General features: G+C 36.7%; 3 protein-coding genes across 5 annotated transcripts; 2 read left to right on the forward strand and 1 right to left on the reverse strand.

Moving 5' to 3' along the window:
• Positions 1-337: 337 nt before the first annotated feature.
• On the reverse strand, positions 338-6,138 carry LOC137092255 (phospholipase A and acyltransferase 3-like). 2 transcript variants are annotated; one of them, XM_067456524.1, is made up of 5 exons: positions 6,120-6,138; positions 3,171-3,223; positions 2,649-2,757; positions 2,241-2,509; positions 338-750 (listed from the first exon to the last, which is right to left on the reverse strand). In XM_067456524.1, the coding sequence occupies exons 2-5, from the start codon at positions 3,183-3,185 to the stop codon at positions 640-642; spliced, it is 504 nt and encodes a 167-aa protein (XP_067312625.1). In that variant the 5' UTR covers positions 3,186-3,223; positions 6,120-6,138; the 3' UTR covers positions 338-639. The 2 variants fall into 2 exon arrangements, with proteins under 2 accessions (XP_067312625.1, XP_067312624.1); XM_067456523.1 differs by lacking the exon at positions 6,120-6,138 and adding an exon at positions 3,652-3,971.
• Positions 6,139-11,012: 4,874 nt separating this feature from the next.
• On the forward strand, positions 11,013-15,543 carry ints5 (integrator complex subunit 5). Of its 2 annotated transcripts, none has more exons than XM_067456525.1 (3): positions 11,013-11,031; positions 11,170-11,247; positions 12,182-15,543. In XM_067456525.1, the coding sequence occupies exons 2-3, from the start codon at positions 11,180-11,182 to the stop codon at positions 15,198-15,200; spliced, it is 3,087 nt and encodes a 1,028-aa protein (XP_067312626.1). In that variant the 5' UTR covers positions 11,013-11,031; positions 11,170-11,179; the 3' UTR covers positions 15,201-15,543. The 2 variants fall into 2 exon arrangements, with proteins under 2 accessions (XP_067312626.1, XP_067312627.1); XM_067456526.1 differs by having other exon boundaries at positions 11,016-11,035.
• Positions 15,544-15,726: 183 nt separating this feature from the next.
• On the forward strand, positions 15,727-25,746 carry ganabb (glucosidase II alpha subunit b). Its single transcript, XM_067457282.1, has 24 exons — positions 15,727-15,873; positions 16,881-16,982; positions 17,224-17,332; positions 17,480-17,607; positions 17,780-17,959; positions 18,398-18,467; positions 18,738-18,819; positions 19,411-19,507; positions 19,597-19,777; positions 19,866-20,019; positions 20,146-20,381; positions 20,489-20,615; positions 21,089-21,168; positions 21,740-21,880; positions 22,077-22,173; positions 22,292-22,393; positions 22,696-22,939; positions 23,060-23,124; positions 23,216-23,292; positions 23,679-23,753; positions 23,850-23,963; positions 24,060-24,172; positions 24,276-24,376; positions 24,523-25,746. The coding sequence occupies exons 1-24, from the start codon at positions 15,851-15,853 to the stop codon at positions 24,627-24,629; spliced, it is 2,805 nt and encodes a 934-aa protein (XP_067313383.1). The 5' UTR covers positions 15,727-15,850; the 3' UTR covers positions 24,630-25,746.
• The last annotated feature ends 227 nt before the right edge of the window (positions 25,747-25,973 follow it).

Here is a 25,973-nt window from a genome sequence, read left to right on the forward strand (position 1 = left end):
AAGGAGTAAAGTAAATGACAATTAAAATATTTGGGTGAACTATCACTGGAGATCTTTAACAAATAATGATGTGGATGTCTGATGTGGATTGCAGTGGGAGGCACACCAATTGAACGGAGTTGTCGCAAGAATTTGGTATTTGCCAGCAAATGGTAACAAAGGTCTCGTTGAGCTGATGAAAAATCAGGCCAGCAATACAGAAACCTCCTCCAGTGTAAATGGTGATCTTGCACCATGGTAGTACAGAAATTATTTGATTTAATAGCATATTTTGCACTCGGATATGCTGGTTTAGAACACCACAAAATGTAATTAATAAATACACAAACACCTAGTATATGATGTCAAATATTTAATGGCACAAAATATAGAAACATGGCAGTCTGTTAGGATAAATTTGGTCAAAACTTGCCAGTTTGAATATACAGATAAAGTGCTTAAGATGACGTTAGAAAACCAATAGAAAAACAATCCAAATTGTTTTTACAAATCCTAAGGTTATTTGAGATTTATCAGTAGCGAAATACACTATTGTTATAAAAACAGAACAGGTGAAATTTTGTTTGCGATAGACATTTACTGACTCAAAATGTTAAAGGCCTCCACAATTGTGCTTTTCACTTCTGCATTTCTCAGTCCTCACTTTGTCTGCTTCTCTTTGTCTTTTGAACCAAAAATTGCTGCAAGAAGTCCGAAGCCAACCACTGTAGCAAAACCAACTGCAACACCAACCTCCACCGCTTGTCGCACCTATCAGAATGGACAAAAAATATTTATATTATTAATTTACGGTAGGATAAGTTAAGTACCCATCAATTCAATATTAAATATTTTACCATAAAACAGCCCTGTAATCAAGGGCATAGTATGCAGGGGTCAACTCGAATGTATATATGCATTGTATAATGTAGGTATTTTAATACATTTTTTAAATTATTTAATAAATTAATTAATCCCATTAAACTTGCTAATGTCTCCCCCAATCTTATTTTTTTCCACATTCAATGTACCTGGCCATGCAGTTCTGGGTAGATTGCTAACAAATTGTACTCAGTTCCTCAGTCCAAATTACATAACAATAATCATAGTTAGTAATGTAATCAATTACGTTACAGATTTAGGTAATATAATCTGACTACTTATTGGTTACTTTTGAATAATTTTGAATAGGATAATATTGTAGCTACCATACTGATATAAAAATACAAAGAAAAATAAACTATATTCCAACCTTTGTTATCAACATTACGTCAGGGTTTCCTAGACTGGAGTTTGTGAGGCTTTCATTAAATTAAAAGCTATCAAGAAATTAAAATAAAATAAATCTAAATAAAACACTTAATAAAAAAATACATATTTTAGTTGTTTACCTGCATGTTATGTGACCATTAACTGACATCAAAGAACTGTGAACTTAATAATAACATTATTATTATTATCCAAACTTATTAACTTAAAATGATCTCATATTAACCAAAAATGTATTGGGTCAAATAGGTTCAGCCGACAAATTTGCTGCATTGCATCTAAATATGATATGACATGAATTACTACATTTGAATGTGTTTGAAAGACAAAAGCCTCCCAAAGACAGTAATTCATGGTTAAATGACTTAATGAGTGATAATTCAAATTAAAATTGTATTTGTCAGGAGTTAATGCAATGTTGAGAAAACACTTCTTAAAAGTGAAATGATTTCTATAAATCCAGTGAACACATGTTGTGGGCATTAGTTTTCAGTGATAGTCACATGACCAGTGCGAATCCACAAAACTGGAAGAACTTCTGAATATCTATGAGTAGGCTTCAGAAAGAAATATGTGAAAGATTTTTAAAAAGTAGTTGTAGAGAAAGAATCAAATAATTATAAATAATTTAATGCCATTGCTAGAATAAAATTAAATCAATATTTAAAAAAAAAAAAACTAGTCTGATTATTAGTATTTTAAAACATAATAATCTAATTACAAGTGCTTCATTTTTGAAATCTGATTAAATACTAGCACTGCTGCCATGAAAACTTGCTTGCTCTCTCTGTAGTCATAGTAAAATCACTTTATTATATTATTATTGAGTTACACCGAGTGTAAGTTTATTATAAAAGAGCTAAAATGGGATTCAAATGGTAACCAACCAAAGCAACGGGCTCAGATGTCAAGCTACTCCCATGCCTGCATTTGTAGAAATTAATGAGAGCACTACAATACATACTTCTGTTATCTAAATGTTTAATCTGTACCTGCCGGGAATGTGGCTTTCCGTATCTCAACTCCGTAACAAAGTGCTCACAGTTCCCAGTAAAGACAGAATATGAAAGCTCTGCACCCAAAAGACTGTGTGCATCCCGTAGAATATTTTGAATGGGACGTGGCTCATATTTGTCATCCAAAAGGTTGTTGATACGGTATTCATCATTTCCAGCTACTTCATAAAGTTCTTCTTTCTTCACTTTGGCTTTATCACATAGTACTGACATCATACTGTAGGCCCCAGCTTGAGCATGCTCAGCTACAGGGAAAGAAATGGAAATGTGAAAACAAAATATAAATCGCAACCTTTACATGTTCAAAAAGTTGTCACTTAAATGGAATGTTTTAGATTCAATTCAAGTTCAATAGGCAGCATGTAAAGCATGTAAAGAACCCACAGGGTGGTGCCAGGTGAATCACATAACCATCCCCAACATAAATAGCCCAGTGCTGATATGTGCCTCTGAAGATTTCAATGAGGTCTCCAGGCTCCGGCTTCTTATCATACTAAGAGACAATAGCAGGCGTAATATTGTGTTATATTTCAGTAGAACCATTTCACTTGTCAACAAAATGATCTCACACTAAATAACTAAAATAACTCAATACCGGTGCACTTGTGAATTGATAAAAAAAAAAGAAAAGAAAGTGAAAGTGTGCTTGTAGCGCTTAGCCTTTCCTAAACGTATCTACGCAGAGACATGCTATTGTTTCAGAAATGTATCTAGCTCTTTCTGTTGCCCTTTTACTACAAAACCTCTAACAGACCTTGGGCAATAAGCACACATAATTACCAAACTGTGCAATAGTATCAAACTACGGTGTCATCAATAACAACAGCACTAATATGTATTTGATATTTAATGTTTAATTTTCTTCCGTTTGTTTCGGATTATTAAAAAAAATAATACACATTTTACCTTTGTCGGAGCCATGGCAACCTCAACAACCTGTTCTTGGTTTTACTCTAATCCTATGAGAAACACACAACAAATGATATTTTAGATCATTTATCCATCGTTTCTAAGATCCGACCATAATGGCTCTTTACCATTGAATTTACGCACTTCGTTTATTTGCCAATAAAATGATAAAATGGCTTGAGGGCACAGCAAATCTGCGACGATTTAAACCGCTAACAGTTACGTAACTAAACACGTTCGGGGAATTTATTCACATAATACGTGAATATGAAGGCGACCATAAACAAATAAAATAAAAAGTCGGAACATCGAGGGGGAAAACGTCAGATTGTAAATTAAGTCAACAACTCGACGAGTAACGAAGTTAAGTTACATGCCAAACAAATAAACAAACAAAGATGTGATCCAGGCTTTGAACACGGTCTTCATTTTGTACTCGAGTGCGTAAATAAGACCTTAATTAATAAATCATACTTACAGTGATGTGTGTTTCAGTGAGCTATCCGTATTGTGTGTCTGAAGTAAAAACATCAGAGGCTAATGATGTGACTGTTAACTGAGCGAATTCGACCAATCAGCGCGAGGGTCATTCTTTCAGCTTTGGTTGACGCCATAAAGAAATCTATCTACAATTTTACCGACGTTTTATTTGTATTATTTTAATCAATACTCCTGGTACGTTTTCGGAGACATATATTATTTACCGTACAAAAGTCGCTGACTTCCTAAATAAAATGCAGGAAATGATTTAGAAAGTGTTTAATTTCTCATAACATCGTCAAAAACGTAGGCTACTCGCCCCATATTACGCGGTGTTGTCAAGGACTATGTTGGATATTTTCAGAATGATATTTTGACATTGACAATAACACTACGTAATTGTCACTGCTGTGCATGGGCGTAGATTACGCGGGGGACGCGGGGGACGTGTCCCCCTCACTTTTAATAAAATGTATTTTCGTCCCCCGCACTTTTACTGGGTCTCACCGATCCTAGTCGACCCGCTCCGAGCGGGGTTCGAACCGGTGTTACCCTGTGCGGGGGCGGAGAAGTTAATATGAACGCTTACGACAGGCTTCTCTAAACTCGGTTGATAGCGCGCTTCTTGAGGTCAGGGGCAAGTGTATTTACATAGAAACCAATGTGAATACATCAAGATTTAAACTCAGAGACAAAAAATTATCTATGCATGACCTGTAATTTTTTCCGAATCTAAATATGAGGAGGCGCGCTCTCACAGAAAGTCCAAAAGTGGATTCGTAATACCCTGTCACGCTGGAGCTGCAGCTGAAGGAAAACAATCGTTATGATGATGAAACGTGAAGACGACAATCAGACGATTGCGACAATATATGCTTTATGTGTGTTTTTTAAGTCATCTCAATGTAGGCTATTTATTGACAATAAAGTATCATAATAATGCAGCTTTTTTAATGTTTAGTATTCTGCTCACCACGGCTGCATTTATGTAATCGAAAATAGTTAAAACAGTAATATTTTGAACATTATTACAAATTAAAACCGCTTTTTTCCTATGTGAATATATAGTAATTTATTCCTGTGATCAAAGCTGAATTTATCATTACTTCAGTCTTCAGTGTGACATGATCCTTCACTAATTATTCTCATAAGAGGATTTCATAATCAAGAAACATTTATGATTATTATCTGTGTTGAAAACAGTTCCCAAAATGTTGTGGAAACCATGATAGCCTACATGTTATTTTTCAGGATTCTTTAGTGAATAGAAAGTTCAATGGACAGCATTTATTTGCATTTATTAAATAAATTATCTAATTTGTAATATTAAAAATATCACTTCTGATCAATTTAATGCATGTTTGATCAATAAAAGTATTAATTTCTCTCTTTTTTAATTTTACCACAAATGTTTAGATTGGTTTCCACAAAAATTAAGCATCACCATGAGCAGCACAACTGATAATAATCCTAAATGTGTGTTGATCATCAGATCCTCATATGGGAATGATTAGTGAAGGATCACTGAAGACTGGAGTAATGATGATAAATTCAGCTTTGATCACAGGAATAAATTACATTTTACTATATATTCACATAGAGAACAGATGAGTTACATCAGAATATATATATATTTTTTTACATAGCATAAAATCTATGGAGTCTTAATGCAGAAGTGTTTGTAGTATATACACCAATCATAAAATTGGCAACAACAAAAAATAGGCGAATAGGAGAATAATATTATAGATATTAATTATTGGTTATTGTTCACCATTGTATTTGATATCTTGCCCAATTAAAAGCAAGAGATGCGATAAATTATATTGGTCCAAAAAAAATGGTATTACGACATTTCTGTCCCCCTCACTTCTGAAAAGATGGCTACGCCCCTGCTGCTGTGTAGCCTACTTCCGCTATTTGTCCGTCTAAAATGCATCAGAAACGGGTTTTGAGAAACGGGGTTTTAAAAGTCGCGGACTCTTGTTTTATTCTAATCCTATGATAAAAACACAACAAACGATATAGACCTCGTTTCCAGCACCCTGGTATTAAAATACATCTTTGGTAATGTGATCGCAAGCGCTGTTTTAGAGGGGACCGCTTTCATCTCACAATAAATAACTCACACAACTTTACCTCGGCAAATATACACGTAGGCTAGACCCCTTTGATTTCTGTCATGCAGAAATCATGGAATCCAGTCAAAATTAGCTTCGATATTGTCAAGTATGCTTACACACAAGGAATAGTATGAATAAACACACAACTGCTTGTAGAATGGAGGAAGATAATTAAAAATAATTAAATTTACCATTAAACAGCTCAGTATTCCTGTGGTTTTTACAATGATAACACCTCTATCAGTAATGAACCCAATGCATTTAAACATTTAATAAACACAACATTTATTTATTGAACTAATAAACGCATGCAAATCTAAATATGTCAAACCTGTAGGCCTACCTGATGACATTCTGCCTTCCCACATGTCAGTGAAGTTCTCACAGTTCTATGATAACAACTGAGAGCTACATGATTATGCCTCATTTATGATTTTTATAGTCTTATTGTGGTACTTAAATTTCAATGATTAACTGATGTCTGTAGATCATTATTTAAGGAATGGTAGTGCATCCAGTTGATATTTTCAAAGCAGCATTGCAATAGCAGCAATAATAAACTGGAAAGTAACAATTTAATGATGCAAACAGAATTCTACTCTGCTCTTTAAAAACAATAGTAAAGAGTCATTATTCAGTTAAAATCAATTCAGTGTTGATTCATTTTGGTTCAATATCTGTTATGTACATCAATTATGAAACAAGTTAAAACAGCTATAAAGCTAATATTGACAGTTTTTATATGTTGCCTTACTTTAGCATATTTTACTAAGTAATACACCATGAACTACCAAAATCTGCTTTTTACTTTAAAATGTATGTAAAGTAAACCAAGCTTATTAAGTAACTTGTCCATAAAACAAGGCCAATACTTGTGCACAGGGTCATTCACACAAAGAAAGAAAAAAAACACCAGGGTAACACACTAAAATAATGCAATAAACGCTAACTAAAAATGTGACATTTTAATGTTTTCTGTATTGACCCACATTCATTGACCCACACTCAAAAAACTTACTAGCCTAAATTAATAAATAAATAATAAAATAATAATACAATTAGGCCTTATGTGTTACATGTATAGTCTGTTTTGGTTGTGTTGTTCTCCTTGTACTTCCTGCTCTGAGTTGTCACATGTTCCTTTGTTCTGTTTACAAATATGAGCCACGTCCCATTCAAAATATTCTACGGGATGCACACAGTCTTTTGGGTTCTGCGCTCTTTGAATTTTTGTACATACCAGTTTCCTAAGTAATAATTGCACATGAATGCCTTCCCATTTCAAAATTTTAATGGGGTGAGCTTGAAATCAAACCTTCAGAAGTGGGAATTATCAAATTTCTGATAGCACGTGAAGGCAGCATTAGTTCTCCCCTGTTCACTCTGTCTTTGTCTGGTCTCACGTTAAGTTAATGGTGTTAGATGTTCAGTTTTGAGTCTGTTTTGAATAAAGCTATTTTGTTTGGAAGTCTTGGACCTCCTCTTCTCTGCTGCATCCGACACCTGTAACGTAATGTCAGTCAGTCATCAATTAACAAAATACATTTTGACCTTGTTGGCTTTGTTTTGCTAGAGGTATGCTAACTCCTAATGGAAAGATTACCAACCCTGTGATATCCCTTCAAGCACAAATGTGAAGCTTTTATTTTGTAAAGTTCTCTTTATAACACTAAGCTCATGTGAGCATGTGTAGTGTTTAAGTCTTGTGGCTACGCATTTGAAAAGTGTAATGTATTGCCTCAGATTTCTATTGTAAGTGCATTACTGTGAACACAATGTGCATTCATACCAACACACCTCAAAAAACTGACACACCTCAAAAGAGAAACGGACAATATTTTGACAGCACTCACTTTTGATGACTGATGACTTTCAAATCAGTGCTTGATAACAGATTAATAACTAGCCCTTTCTTTAAAATAAACTATTTTTTACGGTCTATAGGTGTGACCTGTAGCGATAACTAAATGTTTCTGGTAACTGCTGATCAGCAGGCCTGCACTACAGCCTGGAGGAATTTTTGCCGCCCCACAGCTTCAACTGTTGATGGTGGGTTTCATCACTTTCACAACATTTCCATTGGATTAAGGTCAAGGCTTTGACTTGGCCATTCCAAAACTTTAACAACTTTAACAACTATTTTGTAGAATGACTTGTCTGCTTAGGCTCATTGTCTTGCTGCATGACTTATTTGAAGGCCATCCATTCAGGTGTTTTTAGTCAACAGGATGACAAATCAGTGTCCTGTTTTATTTAAGAAGAGGGATCTATCAAAGTATGATCTTCACAACACGTATTTGTGGAAGTGTATAATGGCATTAACTTTTCAAATGTGTAGCCACAAGACTTAAACACTACACATGCTCGAAAGAGCTTACTGTTATAAAGAGAACATTACAAAATACAAGCTTCACATTTGTGCTTGAAGGGATATCACTTTCTCTTGAGATTCAGTTTTAACACAGGGCCAAACCATGATACTATCACCCCCATGCTGAGAATACAGTGTTTTCCTTTGTCCAAACATAACACAAGTTCTTTTTTCGATTCATTCGATTTCCACATGATCTTTATCAAACTGCAGATGGTGTATATTTGGAGAACAGTGGCTTTCTTCTTGCAACTCTCAGTGTTCTCCTGATGGTGGACTCATCAAAGAAGGTTAAGAAGGTTAGGAAGTTACCCTGGGTTCCTTTGTGACCTTGCAGATCATCTTGCTTTTAAGATCTTTTTTGATCAACCACTCCTGGGGAGGGTAATATGGCCTTGAATTTACAAATTTTCACACAATCTTTCTCTGTATTTATGAAGTTCAACATTTTTTAGAGATGATTTCTAAATCTTTTCACCCTGATGAGTAACAATTTTTCTGAGGCCCTCAGAAATCTCCTTTGTTCATGCCATTATACACTTCCACAAATACATGTTGTGAAGATCAGACTTTGATAGATCCCTGTTCTTAAATAAAACAGGACACTAATTTGTCATCCTGTTGACTGAAAACACCTCAATGGATGGCCTTCAAATGAACTGCTATTCCTAGAGATTCACATACTTTTGCCACTCACAGATATGTAATATTTGATAATTTTCTCATTTGTTTGATTGCGCTCTCTTTGCGTTCTACTTTCAGTAAAAAAATCTGGTGATTTTGGGATGAATCTTTTTGAGTAAATGTAGAAAATTCTAAATCGTTCACACAAAAAAGAGAATGATTCACTAACATACAGTAACACTATTATTTGTGTAAATGATCTCAACATGCCAAATAATTGTACCTGGCAGGACTTTGGCTTTCCTTATCTCAACTCTGTAACAAATTGCTCACTGTTCCAAGTAGCCCTGGATGGAACTTCTTGATCTAAAAGACTGTGTGCGTCCCATAGAATATCTTGAATGGTACGTGCATGGCTCATATTTGTCTTCCAAAATGTATTTATAATTTACATCAACTTCTCAGTGTTCTTCTTTCTTCACTTTGGCTTTATCACATATACTGACATCATAGCCTTAGTTCAAACATGCTCAGAGGGAAAGAAATAGAGAGAAAAAAGGTTCAATAAAAGTTAAACTCAATATGCAGCATGTAAAGAACTAGGGTTGCCACCTTCAGTGTGGCAAAAAAAGGACACCCAATCACAATTTTGCATCAAGAACTTCAAGGACACAAATAAAGAATAACTCATAAACTGTTTATTTCAGCAATGTAACTTCACAGCTCAACTATAAATCATAAGATCAAGTATGTGAACTTGCAACAGAACACATTTTATATGATTTTACATTTGATTATTTTATTTATTTCTAAAGAACTCCTTAGTAGCCTTTTGGTGCACTTTAAAGCGATAGTTTGGTTCCAAACCTGTATGAGTTTCTTTGTTCTGCTGAACACAAAAGAAGATATTTTGAAGAAGATTTGTAGCAGGCTGCTTTGGGGGCAGCATTGACTTGCATAGTAGGAATGTATCTTCCTATCAACATAAAAAAGAAATGTATACAGGTTTGGAAGGACTTGAGGGTATAAGTAAATGATGACAGAATTTAAACTTATAATGTGTATTAACACTTAACAAATGCTTAAATAAGCCAAAAATGCAAAACAACAAGTTCAATTAAAGATAAGAGTTATTTTCAAGCACAAACGTAACAAAACATTTGAAGTAAAAAAGTAGGCTATTTATACAAACTTGTGAAAATTAAAGTATCAAATACAATTCGTCATATTTGTTAATACAGTAGTTTTATTTATCACATCATATTTATGTTGTTATATTTTTGTAATGTGTTTTGAAGTCACATTATAATTGTTTTGAATGGCTTATTAACTGTTTTCACTGTGTTTTTTTGTTGTTGTTTTTTTGTTTTGTTTTTTGTGGGTGCTGTGACTTTTATTAAACCAAACCAAAAATTGTAATAATCAAAGTAAATCATAATATTTATTAATGTTAATAATAATATAGGGAGCCCACAAAAACAAAAAACAAAATGTCCCCAGTTTCCATAAAAAAAAAGCTGGTCACCTACCTGAGTAACACTGGTCTAAGCCTAAATAATTAAGGAATTACACTTACAATGAGGTGTCTCAGTGAGACTGGCCATGAATCAGGCAGTGAACAGTATGCCTATGCAGGGGCTGGTTTTAAATTGCTAAGACCATCTTACAACATCTTTGCTTTCCTAAAGACTTTTCATAATTATTTCTAAGTCAACGTAAACTGGTCGAATTTGATAAAGACTGATTACCCCAGTCTAACTGCCAGTTGGTCATAAGTTTTAATGGCTATGTTTATGCAACTGGCCCCACATAAGTTAGTGCTAGGTAATTTATTATGCCCATTTTTATTTAATTAATGTATTTAATTTTGTTAACCAGGAAGACTGATTTGATATGTAAATACATTTAAAAAAAAGCAAGTTGAACAAGTGGTTAATAATCAGCTAGGTCATTGTGATAACATAAATTGCGAATGTAGTTGACCTTTTAACCAAGAAGGCTCGAATAAAGGTTTGAACCGCGACGCGTTGAACATTCAACAAAATAACCCAGGAATACACCCCAGAGTTTATGATCCGGTTAATAGTCAAATACATGGTCAAACTATATAGGGTCAAACCTTTTTTATTTTTTTTACAGTCTATGGGTCAAACACACTTTTACATGGTGTTGAGCCCAATACTGTTCCTGCTAGAGCTCTCCGAAACGACAGAGGGCGATATGAGTAACCAAAACATAATTTCCCATGTGGCGAAAGAATGTGAGTAAGTTTACGCTCTCTGGTGCATCGTTTTGAAACGGTGCTGGATAGCAAAAGCTGCACTTTTCACTCACAATTTGCTATTGTGGTTGTCATTTGTATGTAAATTAAACATTTTTATGGTGTATTTTGCTTAAGCATATAAACGATGTCTGCGATATTCGAGGGGGATGCTATGCAGAAATCTCACTGCCACACTTCTCTAAACAATTACAGGTAAGCAATAACATAACTGTCTTTCTGGTTACCACTAACTTATAAACAAATGCTTCAGTTTATGGAAGGAACTCCAGTTAGCATTATGCTGCATTATCTGTATAAAGGAACAACGTACGTTCTCATTTAACTAACTGTCATTAAGGTAACGTAATTTGATCAGTCTTCTTCTTTATTAATAACGTTAGTACATCATATACTGCAGGTTCAAGCGTTGTTTGCAAGTCTAATAAGTTTGTACAGGTTAAATAATAACTACTCGAAGCTTAAATTCTCATGGTAATTGCATGTTCATTTTTTATGTAAAGTCATTCATTGCCTTCTGTCACTGCATTTGTTATTTCAGATAAAACATTGTATTGTAACATTATTAAAGCATTAATAAACGTTTTAGTATATTTACAAATAATAATTTCTACAGATATTGCCCAGAAAAAAAAAAGATTAAACATATGTTGACAGTTTGTGTCCCAATGCCTCAACCATGGCTTGTTCTCATGCTGTATATGATTTGTTGGAACTCTTTTAAGGCTTTTTTATGTAAAACTTTTATGAAACAATTAATTAAACAGCACAAATGTAAAACATATCAACCTATTGTTTTGGCCAAAATATAATATTTAAATTAATACATTTTATATAATTAGAACATTTAAATTAAGTGATGAATAGATTTTTGAATGTATAAATATTCCATATTTCTCAATTAGTGCATGGTCATAAAAGGCATGTTTTTAAAGTAGTATTAGGTAAAATATAGATTCTCACTGGCGTTACTGCGTGAAATTAAGTTGTATAAAGAAATATTGTGTTAAGATATAGTTATGTTAAGATATGTGCATAAGTGTTTGATTTTATTTATTTTGTAAAAACATTTTTGTTGCAATCTAATAAAAGTTTCTATACTAACTTTCCTGTTTCTCTTTTCCATCAGTCCTCAAGAGCTGGCTTTAGAAATTAAAGCTTTTATCAGCGGTGTTGACCAGACACAGGGACGTAAACTCAGTGTTCGTGATCATGCCCGCTGTGCAGTGCGCCTCCTTAGAACTGTGCCTGCCTGCCGTGGGGCCGTCTTGGAACACTTAAGGGGAGTCTATGATGAATATGTTGCATTCTTTCTACAAGATCTGGAGGCGGAGAGTGAAAATGGAGGCACCAGTACAAGTGGAGGAGGCAGCACCAGTGTATCCAATTTGGAGGATGTTATTAAAGAAGTTCATGCAGTCCTCTCAGAATTTATCAAGCTTAGTCCTAAAGCTTGGGCTCCCCTTGTGTCCTCATGGGCCGTAGACCTTCTTGGCCAGCTTAGCAGCAAGCATGCAGGACGACGGGCAGCTCCTCACTCTTCCAGCCTGAATGAGCTGTTGCAGCTTTGGATGTCGTGTGCAGCTACTCGCTCACTTATGGAGTGCTACTCTCAGTGTCTAGCAGCCATGTTGGCCTGGTGCCCCGATGCCTGTGTGGATGCTCTGCTGGATACCTCTGTCCAGCACTCCCCTCATTTTGACTGGGTTGTCGCTCACATTGGTTCAGCTTTTCCTGGCACTATTATCAGCAGGGTGCTGGCTTGTGGCCTCAAAGACTTTTATGCGCATGGATATTCCTCTGCTGAGAAGGTCAACCAACAGCAGGTCATAGAAAAGAGCTGTAGAGTCCCCAAAATAGGCTCAGTGGTTGGTATCCTCGGACACTTGGCCTCCAGACATTCTGATAGCATCAAAAAAGAGCTTCTCAGGATGTTTCAAGATAGTCTGTCTCCACCTCCTCAAAACGTACCTCTACATTCACCAGGGGCAGGCGGGTGGGAGAACTCCCCTCATCTCCGTAGGGCCACTGTACCTTTCCTGCTTCAACTGGCTGCTCTTTCCCCTACTCTCCTGGGTGCCGTTTCAGCAGAGCTGGTGGAGTTTCTCAGACCGCCTGTTCTAGTTCAGCTCCAGGCTCAGTTCCAGGCCTTGCCCCGGGAGGAAGTTGAGAATATGTTGGGTTTAGCGGTGCATCTCATAAGCCAAAGCCCTTCGGGTGGAGCAAGGGTGCTGAAGTTTCTTGCCGACACTGCCACACCATCTTCTGTGATTATATCAGGCCCTACACCCTCTCCACATGATAGTATTCGTGAAGCCTGTGACCGCTTACTGCAAATGCTTCTGTTACATCTTCACAAGCTGGTGCATAACAGACCAGAGAGTGATGAACCCTTCCCACAGTCCTCTGCTACCTCAGCAATGCCACAAGTGATCCCATTTCTAGATGAGCTCCAGGGACACATAAGTGATCTGTGTGCTGAAACCCTCCGGCTTGAGCGGAAGAGGCACCTCTGGTTGCATCAGCTCCTGTGTCTGCTATCGGTGTATGGTGGTCCAAGTGTGGCCACTGAAGCTTTGTGTCAGCTCTTCACTCAAGCTCGAAACCCAGAAGAGCTCACTCTAGCCTCACAATTGTACACCCCACTTTCCACTTCACTTTCTGGGTTGCTTCCCTCAACAGTAGCTCGCTGTGTTGCCCAGATCCACACTCAAACCCTTGACAACAAAGAATTGGCTCAACTACTGAACAACTTGGCTACTGCAGTACAGAGTCAAGAGAAGGATCGTAAAAATGGAGGGGCTACAACAGGGAGTTTAACTCAGTCATCGATGGCTGCACAAGTCAGAGTCGCCGTTTCCAGCCACCTTCAGGATTTCTGCCCATTGCTTCTCCATGGCGACAACATGGTATCCAAGGCGGCTGTCCGTCTGCTCTCATGCAGCCAGCTTCCCAGAGCTTGCTCTCCAGCTCATCTGTTGATGATATGTAGAGCAGCAGTGTCACATTTCTTTGTGTGTTTACGACTGTTAGGGGAGAAGGTTGTGGAAGAGGAAGTGGGCTACTCAATGCGACTGTTGTCACGTCTGACAGCTTACTCTCCTTTGACACTAAAAGCTGTGCTGCAACAACTGGTGGAGGGAGCCCTGCACAAAGGAAATCGAGATTTATTTGGAGGTCTGCAGGAAAAACCAGGTGATGACACCATACAGTCACCCAACCTTGTACCAGACTTGGGCATCTCCCTATTGGATGTCAATTGCAAATTTGGCACTTCTGTTAACTTCTCTGGTAATGTGTGGTCCGTTTTCCACGCTGGAGTAATTGGAAAGGGTTTGAAACCTCCGTACACTCCCTCACAACCTGACCCAGATAGAATCAATCAGAATATGCAGACTTTACTTGCAGTCATGGTTCAGTGCTGTAGTTCAGGTGGAGGAAGCCCTAGGGGCAATGCTAGAAATGGCTCTGCTGTGGGTACCAGTAATGGCTGCTTCCCTGCTAGTGAACATCTAATTTCTGATGAGCTTCCCCCAATTAATGCTGAAGCGGCGAAGGTAATTGCCGTAACCCTGGTAGAGAACATCTGCCCAGATGTGGCAAATGGAGAACTGCCCTGGCCTCCAGAAGAACATGCAAAAACCACAGTTGAGCGAGACATACACATTCGTCGTTGCTTTGAAAGTAACCCTGTGCTGTTCCACCTCCTCCGGGTGGTCGCAGCAGGACGTCCAGCTCTGTGCTACTGCTCTGTCATTTTAAGGGGTCTACTTTCCACCTTACTGGCTCACTGGGAATCATCAAGGGAACCAGCAGTGTCAGACTCCCCCTGGCACCTTCAGACCTCATGTTTGCTTGTATCATGTATGGGTGAAGGCCAGCTACTACCACCAGTGTTGAGTAACATCCATGAGGTCCTCCCTCACCTCTCACCCTTTGAAGTTAGACTACTGCTGTTAGGCGTATGGGAGTACATGCGGGGTAATAGCCCAATGCCGCAGAAATTTACCTTTTGTGCTGACCAAGGACTTTTCTTTCGGGACTTTTCACGGGATGGTGATGTTGCACGCTATATTGCACCCATTCACAGTGTTCTGCATAAGAACATTGACCGCCTAGGACATCTTTGCTGGAGGTTTCAAGTTTGAAAATGGTGTTAAAAACCCAGGTTTCAGAGTCAAAGACTTTTCTTGTATGTATTCAGATTTTTTTTTTTTTACATAGTGTTAATTTAGGTGTGAAGGTGTTTAGGTGATATTTCTAACTTTAAAGAGTTGCCAAAATTAGAACTTTAAAGCCTAATTGTGACAATGTTCAGAAGTGCTTTTCTGCTTACCAGATCCTGTATACATTTTTTGTAGCTGTCTAACTTTCTGTAGAGTTGTATTTTTTATTAAGCACTGATCAAATAATTCTGCTGTTTTTGCAATTCCCTATTTTTCTTTGTGTTGCTGTGTGGAAAACAGTAAAAAATAAAAATGCATTAAAATGCCTCATTTTCTTTTTTACATAAATGCATGCATAAAATAAAAAGTAAAAGCCAAACAATTGTCTAGTCAAACTGCTACAACTATAAATTTACATGAAAGAGAACCACAATTGTGCTGAACTCCTAAGTGTATAGGCAGTTTCATCACACAATGATCTTGTGTACACAACCATACGTATTAGATAGATTGGTTTCCAGGGTAAGAGTCTAGGGACTCGGTTGTCACCCACAGTGTTCCTGCAAAGACAAGTATACGCTAACTAAACTAACCAACCTCCGGGAGGCTGGGCTTAACGCTGTGTGTCCAAGATGGCGGTTATCTCCATTGAAAGGTAAAACAAAGACCTTTGGCGATCATATCAGTTCATCGTCGTGTCTTTTTTGAGTTTCATCTGTTTTTATTTCAAGCTAATCGATGAGCAGTTCATGTGGGAGCGGAGTGAAAATCCGTTGCAGTTGTTGAACGAGGAACCGAAATGTAGCTGTGAATGCGTGGCTGAGCTATCGCTGGCATTATGACGAGTCACGTTTTACTTTATAGGACATGTCTTTATACACATTTTTAGGTTGATGTAAATTAGTCCACATACGACTATCTTATTGCATTAATTATATACGCATGCATTGCAGCCGTTTCATATTTTTTTTAAATAGGTGGTCCAGGTAGTTTGTTCTAACGTTACCATGCTAGAAAAAAATCCAAGCAGTTTGCGGATTATTTGTCCAGCACACAGCAATTTCTATTTTATTTTTATTAAAGGGAGGTTAAGCTTTAGGCAGCGATTTGATTATTTAGTTAATAAATGCATTTAGAATACAGAATTCCTGAATTGTTAAATTATATTAAATGCATGTATTGGTATTTATCTATTCATATTTAAAATTACTCAGCTTCTTTTTCTTTAATGAAATAATGAATGACACCAAAATATGTAAATTCATTACAACGAAATTAAGAATGTTGTACACACTCAAAGAGAAAAGTTTGCACTTGTTTATCGATGCTGCACTGAATGATAATGATTATGATAAAAAGGGGCAAAAAGATTGCACAGATATCAGATTAAAAGGAAATACAGAGCATCTTTTAATTTGTGGTGCCATTTAATTGTAAGTGACTATATTGTGTAAGAAAAAAAACAGGTAATCTGGGGTTTGTTAGAAGAGGTTGCTTACAAATTTATCAGCCACTGTGAAAATGCATTCAGGTCACTGAAGATTTAATTACAGACAAGGAAACATCCTCAAGGGTGTCAAAAAAAGGAAGTGAACAGATAACTGACTCTTATTGTTACTCCAACCTGCTCTAATTCAAACTCCTCCTTTCCATTTTTTTTAGGATGGGGCTGCTGTCTGTGGTCTGTGTGTGTCTGTTTTTCAGCAGCACCTTTGCTGTGGATCGGGGAAACTTTAAAACCTGCGATCAGAGTGCCTTCTGCAAGTATGTCAGTTATACTGTAAAACAGTACCGTATAGATAGATGACCTAGTCCTCTACAGTGTACAACTAGCATTGCATTTTCAAAATCCTGTCAAAGATCGCAAATACTAATTATTGTAGTGTTCCGACATACTTAAATTTAAGGCTATCCACCCTGTACTCTGTTGTGGTAGATTAGAGAGTGCTTGACTTGACTTGACTGAAGCTCTAGATATACACTGATTTTTGTGTCTTGTCCATAGACGTCAACGGGTGCTCAAACCGGGTCAGTCACCATACCGGGCTCTTCTGGACACTTTGGAGCTCAGTGACTCCCGACTGACCCTCCAGCTCATCAATGACAACAACAAGGTTTGTTTCATGCGCTCTTTTAACTGATACCTCTGAAAACAGACCTTTCCCAATGTTTTGTGCTTAGTTTTTTTGTTCTTATGTTCTTTTTGGTCAAGCCATCCTGATCATAAGGCATGATTGGGTCTGCTGTCTTGCTGTTTGCAGGTGCACTTGCTATTGGAGCTCTACAGACTGCAGGGGAATATGACGCGGGTGAAGATAAATGAGTTGAAACCTCTGAAGCCTCGCTTTGAGGTGCCAGACGTGCTCATAGCAGAGCCCCCTACTGAGCCGTGAGTGTGTCTCTGATCTGAGAGTGCACAATGAAATTCAGAGAACAATCCTGAAAACACATGCATGATTTATTGTGTTCCTCTGAGTAACCTCAGCTTGTGTCCATTTCTTTCCTTTCCCTCTGATTCCCCGGTCTACCCTCTTTTTTCTCTTTCTGTATCTCTTTCTCAGTCTCTCATTTTTGTCTAAGGATGAAAATGGTATTGTGTTGTCTCTGGGAGCAGAGAGCCAGAGGTTGATTGTTAGTGCCCGTCCGTTTAGGTTGGACATCATGGAGGGGCCAGAGGTGCTGCTATCCCTCAACTCTCGCGGCCTGCTGGCCTTTGAGCACCTGCGACTTCGCAAGGACACGTGAGTATTGAGTTATTCTCTCCTTTTTGGAAGCTGGGAAGCATACATACTGATCAAAAGTTTGGGGTTGGTGAGGTTTTAATGTTGTGCTCACCAAGGCTACATTTATTTGATCAAAAATGCAGTGAAAATACAATATTTTAAAATATAATTACAATAGACCCCTTATTTTTACATTTTTTAAATGTGATGTAAAATACTTCATAAATCATGCTACTATGCTGATTTGCTGCTCAAGAATTATTTCCTATTATTATCAATGTTGAAAACAGTTGTGCAGCTTCTTATAGTGGAAATGTTTATTTTTTCTGGATTCAGAAAATATAAGAGAGTTGCAGAGCAGTTGAGATTTTGTTAATGGATCTAAATCATGTAACCATTTTCTACCCAAGCCTGAATATTAATCTATTTTGTGTGTATGTGGGTGTTTTATCAAAGGCAAGCACAACCAGACGCTGAGGTTAAAGAGAGTATAGATGGAGATCAACAGCAAGATGAAGGCGAGAAGGTCAGTAGTTGTATGCATGCATTTGTGGGTGTTGAGTTAAGTGATGCAATGTCATCTTGCCGTGTGTTCAGTTAAAACAAACATGTCTGGTTTAGCAGCTATATCGAGGAGTTATGCAATACTGATTTGTATGAAAGTATCACAGTAACTAAAGAAGTATTACTCACAACATCACATTGCAATGTTATGCTTTTGAGAACTAAAAATTGAAGTAAAACTTTTAAAGTTTTTTTTTTTCTCTCTCTCCCTCATTTGTTCCCCACATAACAGGATGATGATGGAGAAAATGATAAAGAGGAAGATGGTCTATGGGAAGAGACATTTAAATCTCATACGGATACCAAACGATATGGTGTGTTTCTAGATCAATTAAAAGGCCCATGAAACTGCTGGACTAATGCATTTTTCTTATCAGTATTTAATTAGTCTTATTAAATCATTTTGGTGAAATATCTTGAAGGGTTTATTCCTTTTTTAAAGAAGCAAATAGACTTTAGTTAATGATTCATCAATATTTATCGTCTGATTTTCGCAGAAGAATGCAAATTTCAAAAATGTACACTAACAATGAAAACTTTGGGGGTTGGTAAGATTTAAAAAAAATGTTTTGACTGATTTATAAGTTAAAATTTTAAAATATTTTATTATAAATGTCTTAACTGCCAATTTTGGTCCATATAATGCATCCTTGCTGAATACATTTTTTTTTCTTCTCATCTTACTGTCCTTAGTCTTTTGTATGGTATGTAGTACTTTTTGGAGTACAGTATAGCATATTGGAGCATATACTTGATTTCAAAGCTAACAGAGATTTACATGAAGTCTTTCACACAGTAATTAAATGTTAATATTTATATTTGAAAGTTCACTTGAACGTTATGCCTGATAAGACTGCATATTAATGATTATCATCTGTGTTGATTTTGTTAAAATGTTTTCTTAGGCCCAACATCAATTAGTTTAGACTTCTCCTTGCCGGGTATAGAACATGTATACGGCATTCCAGAACATGCTGACAACCTAAAACTCAAAACTACAGAGTGAGTAGCTATCTTAGTACACAATCAAAGTATACCTCCTATAAAACGGGTATACGGTAATGTTTTTTTTCTTTCTTTTCTTTTTGTAGTGGAGGCGATCCATACAGGCTGTATAACCTAGATGTGTTTCAGTATGAGCTCTATAACCCTATGGCCTTGTATGGGTCCGTACCTGTCATAATAGCTCATAACACGCAGAGAACCATGGGTATTTTCTGGCTTAATGCAGCTGAGACCTGGGTAGACATCAGTTCTAATACAGCTGGAAAGGTAAGAGGTCACTAGGGCTTTCTTTATCTCTTATTATTATTATAGTGTATCTTATTATAGTGTATTTGATTTTTGGTGTTTCTTTCAGACTGTCTTTGGTAAGATGCTGGACTTTGTTCAAGGCTCTAGTGAGACGCCACAGACAGACATCCGTTGGATTTCTGAAAGTGGTATCATTGATGTCTTCATCATGCTTGGGCCCAAACCATCAGATGTCTTCGCACAGTACGCCTCTCTCACAGGTAAATGACATCTACAGTCTCTGAACTACACCAACCAAACCATTCACAAAACCCGGTACAGATCTGACTTGGATATATATATATATAATATATTTTGTGTGTGTGTGTGTGTGTTTAACCCTCTAGGCACCCAGTCCTTCCCTCCTCTGGCTAGTCTGGGCTATCACCAGTGCCGCTGGAATTATAATGACCAGGAGGATGTAAAGTCAGTGGACCAAGGCTTTGACCAGTATGACATCCCTTATGACTTCATATGGCTTGACATTGAGCATGCAGATGGCAAGCGCTACTTCACCTGGGATCCCCATAAGTTCTCTCAGCCTAAAGAGATGCTTCAGGGCCTAATGGACAAGAGACGCAAGGTCAGCCACAGTTGTTTGTATAATTGTAGTAACATATGATTTTCTTTTAAACATTCATAAGTTTGGAGATGCCTGAAAGATTTTTCTGATTGCAATTTTGTTTATAGATGGTGGCTATAGTAGATCCCCACATTAAGGTTGATAGTGGCTACAAGATCCACAACGAGATTACTGCTAAGGACTTCTACACTAAGAGCAAAGATGGTGGAAATTATGAAGGCTGGTGCTGGCCAGGTGAGTTTGTTTTTAAATGTTATGTCCTTATAGTGCTTAAAAAAGTTCTAGGTTGTTATTTTTGTGTTTTTGAACGAAGTCTCTTATGCTCACCAAAAATGTCACAAAATCTCACAGTAATATTGTGAAATATTACAATTTTAGAGAACTGTTTCTTTAAAAAAAGAATAAAAATAAATATATATGTGTGTGTGTGTGTGTGAAAATGTAATTTTCATTTCTGTGATGGAAAAGCTGATATTCAGCAGCATTACTCCATCTTTTTACTGTCACTTTTGATCAATTTAAGGCATCCTTGCTGAATAAAAGTGTTAATTTCTTTAGAAGAAAAGCTTTCTAAGCTCAAATATTTAATTTTCACTATGACTTAAACATATATGTGGGATTTGTGATAAGATGCTTAATATAAAATGCATTGTATTCAAAAAAATTTTTTTTTTTTTGCTTTTTGCTTTGACCTGGTCTTATTACAGGAAACTCTGGTTACCCAGACTTTACAAATCCAGAAATGCGGGCTTGGTGGGCCAGCATGTTTGCCTATGATCAGTATGAGGTGAGACTTTTCTGTTGTCAATCTCAAAAGTAAGAGCCCTGATATAGAACAATGAAACTTGAATCTTAACAGTTTAGACCAAAAGGATTGATAAGATTGAATGATTTCCTTATCATTCTAATGGTTGCAGATAAATTATTCAAGCAGATGTTGTAGCTCAACCTGTTTCTCCCCTCATTTCACCCAAACAGGATGTGATTATGGTTTTATGTCTTATGCTCCATTTCCTCTTTACATTTGACTGCTCGAGAAGAGTGTGAAGTGCTTATGCTCACAAAATCAAAGCGCAATAAAAAGTTAAAAGCGGAATACACAAACAGATTTTGCCCATATATGTTTATATCAAGGCTGTACACCAAACTGTGAATGACATAAATAATGGTCTAATGTCTCCCGTTCCAATGAATGACACAATAATATAGTGTATCTTCCTAGTGGTTTTGTGATGTTGCGCAGTTTTGGACATAGCATAAATAGTCAAATTCATTTTTCATTAGAGGTTGTTGTCTCACATCTGGTTAGGACACAATGTTATCAGTGAAAACGACAACATTGTCACAATTCTTTTCAGGGCTCAATGGAGAACCTCTTTACTTGGAATGACATGAATGAACCGTCCGTGTTCAATGGCCCAGAAGTCACTATGCACAAAGATGCGCTACATGGAAACTGGGAGCACAGAGACATACACAATATCTATGGACTTTATGTGGTGAGGAACTCTACATGTTTTTTCTTATACATCTTGCAGATAATTTATAATAATTTATAACTTCCAATACAAGGACAAACATCAATAATGTTACAATTATTTTACATAATACATTTAAATAATCTACCACCAGCATTCAGTGTTCTTCAGAAATAGATTTTCTTTTCCTTCATTTGCTCTTTGTATTATTTTATAGCAAATGGCCACTGCCGCAGGTCAGATTCAACGATCTGGTGGAGTTGAAAGGCCCTTTGTGCTGACCAGAGCCTTTTTTGCCGGCTCTCAGCGATATGGTAAATTCATGTAGTTGTTTGTGCACACTAAATTTAAATCCTGAAACACCATCATCATTGTACATGTTTTGTGCAAGAAACATTTGTGAATTTGTGTGGGTTTGTGAATTTTCATCAGGTGCTGTCTGGACTGGTGATAATGCAGCTGAGTGGGACCATCTGAAAATTTCTATTCCTATGTGTCTCAGTCTTGGGCTTGTGGGAATCTCGTTTTGTGGAGGTCTGTAATTAACTTTGTAGTGGTGATAAGTAGGCCCAAATTAAATTTAATTTTCTGTGCTGATTTTGGGGGAAATGCTAAAATATGTATTACAGTTTTACTTGTAGCTGAAAGCACAATCAAATCAGGCAAAACATTTAATAGCGCAAACAATTTGTGGGGGTATGTGTATATTTTGAATATATGTTTTCATTCTGCCCCAAGTTTGCAGACATATTTCATGTATAATGCAAAGTATATGTAACAATATCTTTCTGTGTTTTGTAATAATGCTAATAATTGATATCTTTTCTTTCATACAGCTGATGTAGGTGGCTTTTTTAAGAATCCCAGCACTGAGCTTCTGGTTCGCTGGTACCAAACGGGTGCATATCAGCCATTCTTCCGTGCTCATGCCCATCTAGACACCCCACGCAGGGAACCCTGGCTCTTTGGTCCAGAGAACACGGCGCTCATCCGCGAAGCAGTCCGGCAGCGTTATGCTCTTCTGCCATACTGGTACCAGCTGTTCTACCATGCACACAGAACCGGAATGCCAGTCATGAGGTGAGTGCAGTCCCTGTGATTGCTTGTTTAGAATATTGCTCATTACTTCAAGGATGCTGGATTGTTTGTATAGTACTCCATTTTACATTGGTGTTCTGTTTCCTTTCTGTCATGTCTTAGACCTCTTTGGGTTGATTATCCTAAGGATACAGCAACTTTTACCATTGATGACGAATTCCTAATTGGTGAGAGAAGTTTTTAGTTTGTCTAATATCAGTCAATCTGTAATTCTATAAAGGACTATTTAAATCTTTTTCTGTTTTTGTTGTTGTTTAGGAAGGGATTTATTGGTTCATCCAGTCACAGAGGAAGGGTCTCGTGGTGTCACAGCCTATCTTCCTGGAGCCGAAGAGGTAATACTGTTGACATACAGACTGAATGATATCAAAATCTTTCCAAACAAAAATATTGATGATTAATGCACTCTGTGATCTGTACAATTCGTGCAACAAATTCTCTCAGTAATTCGCCACCAACTAGTCATAAAAATTAGCCAATCATAGTTCATGGACCATGACAGACAATAAACATGGCCAATTACATAACTAAAGCTTATTTGCCTGTATTTGGTTTGTTTTTACATTAAAAAGTGGTCAAAACTGTGTTCATCATGAGAGGTTTAATGTTAGAATGAATGGAAATGTATAATAATTTGCGTTATATAAGCTCTCTCATGATCTAACTCGTGTTCTTTTACTCACATCATCATTTCCCTTCTTGTTTTGTTGTCCATATCCAGGTTTGGTATGATGTCCACACCTTTCAAAAACACAATGGTGTGCAGAATCTATACATCCCAGTCACTCTTAGCTCTGTAAGAAGCTTTCGTTGTTCAAAAAAAAAACATTGTTTCTTGTCTTAAATGTTAATATCCACTATAATTCCTTTGCCCTTTTATTTTCTATTTTAGATCCCGGTGTTCCAGCGTGGTGGTTCTATCATCCCTCGGAAGGACAGAGTTCGAAGGTCATCTGCATGCATGGAAAATGACCCATACACCTTGTATGTGGCCCTTAGCCCTAAGGTATAGAGCTAATTCTCTCTGTTGACTAATTAAACAAATTGTGTACCAGAATAAAATGTCAGATTAACTTCTTTTTTTCTCTCACTCTCTCTTTAGAAATTTGCTGAAGGTGAGCTGTACATTGATGATGGCCATAGTTTTAACTATGAAACAAAGACAGAATTAATTCACCGGAGATTCACCTTTGCCAATAATGCTCTCACCTCCAGGTATTTATATTAATCTGTCTTGGCCAAGCATTTTTAGATTCAATTTTGTACAACTTGCAGCAGAAAGTTTTAACTAAAAAAAATGTTTCATTTATAATTTCAGCAACCTGTGCCCAGACTGTAAATTCTCAACTTCATCATGGATTGAAAAAGTCCTCATTTTGGGTGCCAGCAAGCCCAGAAAGGTTCTTCTTAAAATGGATGGTAAGATAATTATTTAGGTCTGCTCGATATTGTAAATTCAGAAATTAATTTAATGTTTTCTTATGGAAAATTGAGATTGAGATGTGTCTGCATCTCAATATTTTAGATGATATGGCCTTCTAATCTCCCCATACTCTCTTAAACAGGTAAAGAAACCTCTGTGGAGTTTGAGTTTGATACCTCCATGTCAGTCCTAACCCTTCGTAAACCTGGGATGAACGCTGGAAACGATTTTACCCTGCTGCTGCAGTAGCTCACCGGATCTCTACAGCAGCCAGGGCCAGATGATACAAGAAGAAAAAAGAAAAACTTTTTTGAAAAATTCACTTTTAATTCATAAACACAGTGAGCACTTACAAAATCAACTTGACAATTCAGGAGCGAAGAGTGGTGCAATTATTCCAAGATATTTGTGATAAAAAGAAATGGATCTAATTGACAGGGTCAGATAGTAAATGCTTTCCATTTGAAATGTTGTCATTCACAAGTCAAATGTTTTGTTTTTAATTTCACATAATGAAAAGTGGTAATAAAGTCAGAATCATAAAATCCTTTAATTTAGGGCTGCAAATGAGGGCGTATGTTTAATTGTATTTAAAAGTGCGCAGTGAAAACCCAGTTGTTACGGAAGTTAATTTCTAACAGAAGTAAATGGATTTGTTCCTTTTAAAGGAAGCCAATACATCAGGTTCACAAATCGTTTGCTGTTTTTTTTCTTTATATATGTATACAAATTATTTTTAAAAAACGCTCTAGAAAATGGTTGACCTATGATAACATTTGCACATCAGGGGTTTTAGAGACTACTATTAAGCACTATATGCTTATGGCCTAGTTAATTTGATGGGTGCTCTTGGGTTTGGAGTCTTTAACAGGGGAATAACCCACTGAATCTGTGAGTTTATTTTGTCTTATTGATTACTTTTTTTTTGTTGCCATTTTTTGTTTTATAGAGCACTTTGTGTTGGGTTTGGGGTGGATATGGTGAATGTTTTTTTGTTGTTTGTTTAACATTTTGAGCCAGCAAAGCAGAATGAAACAGTCAGGCACTTATTATTCCAGCTGTGATGGGGGAAATGATTTATGAAGTTGATTTTATTGCCTTCCACTATAAAATTGATAACTTGTCAAAGTGACTGAAGTAGGTGTTTTAGGCAGGGCCTCTGATGAAGGAGGGCTTTGTGTACATTCCTGTTTGACCAATCTATGTGACTGCTCTGTGTTGCTGATTTTCCAATTTATTCATTCCATTTTTGAGGGTGACCCTGAAAAATTCTGGAAATGAATGACTAAATGTAAGGTCTAATGTCTTGATTAATGGATGTTCAATTGAGATGGAAATAAAGATCAACTGTACATTTACAACTGCATTTGTTTGTTTTATCTTGTGTATTTGGCATCATATTCACTTATGGAGTTTCATTTGTTCAATTATACCTAATTATAATATATTATATGCTATAATAATTATATGCTTCATATTATAGCAATGCCACTGTGACTATATCTGACCAATAAATCTGAAATAAATAGTTGATTCATAAAACTACAAAAATAAAAAAATAAAAATGTGGATATAAACCGAAGTGGTGTCAGA

This window comes from Pseudorasbora parva, chromosome 11 (assembly GCF_024679245.1).
Source record: "Pseudorasbora parva isolate DD20220531a chromosome 11, ASM2467924v1, whole genome shotgun sequence".
Classification (NCBI taxonomy): domain Eukaryota; kingdom Metazoa; phylum Chordata; class Actinopteri; order Cypriniformes; family Gobionidae; genus Pseudorasbora; species Pseudorasbora parva.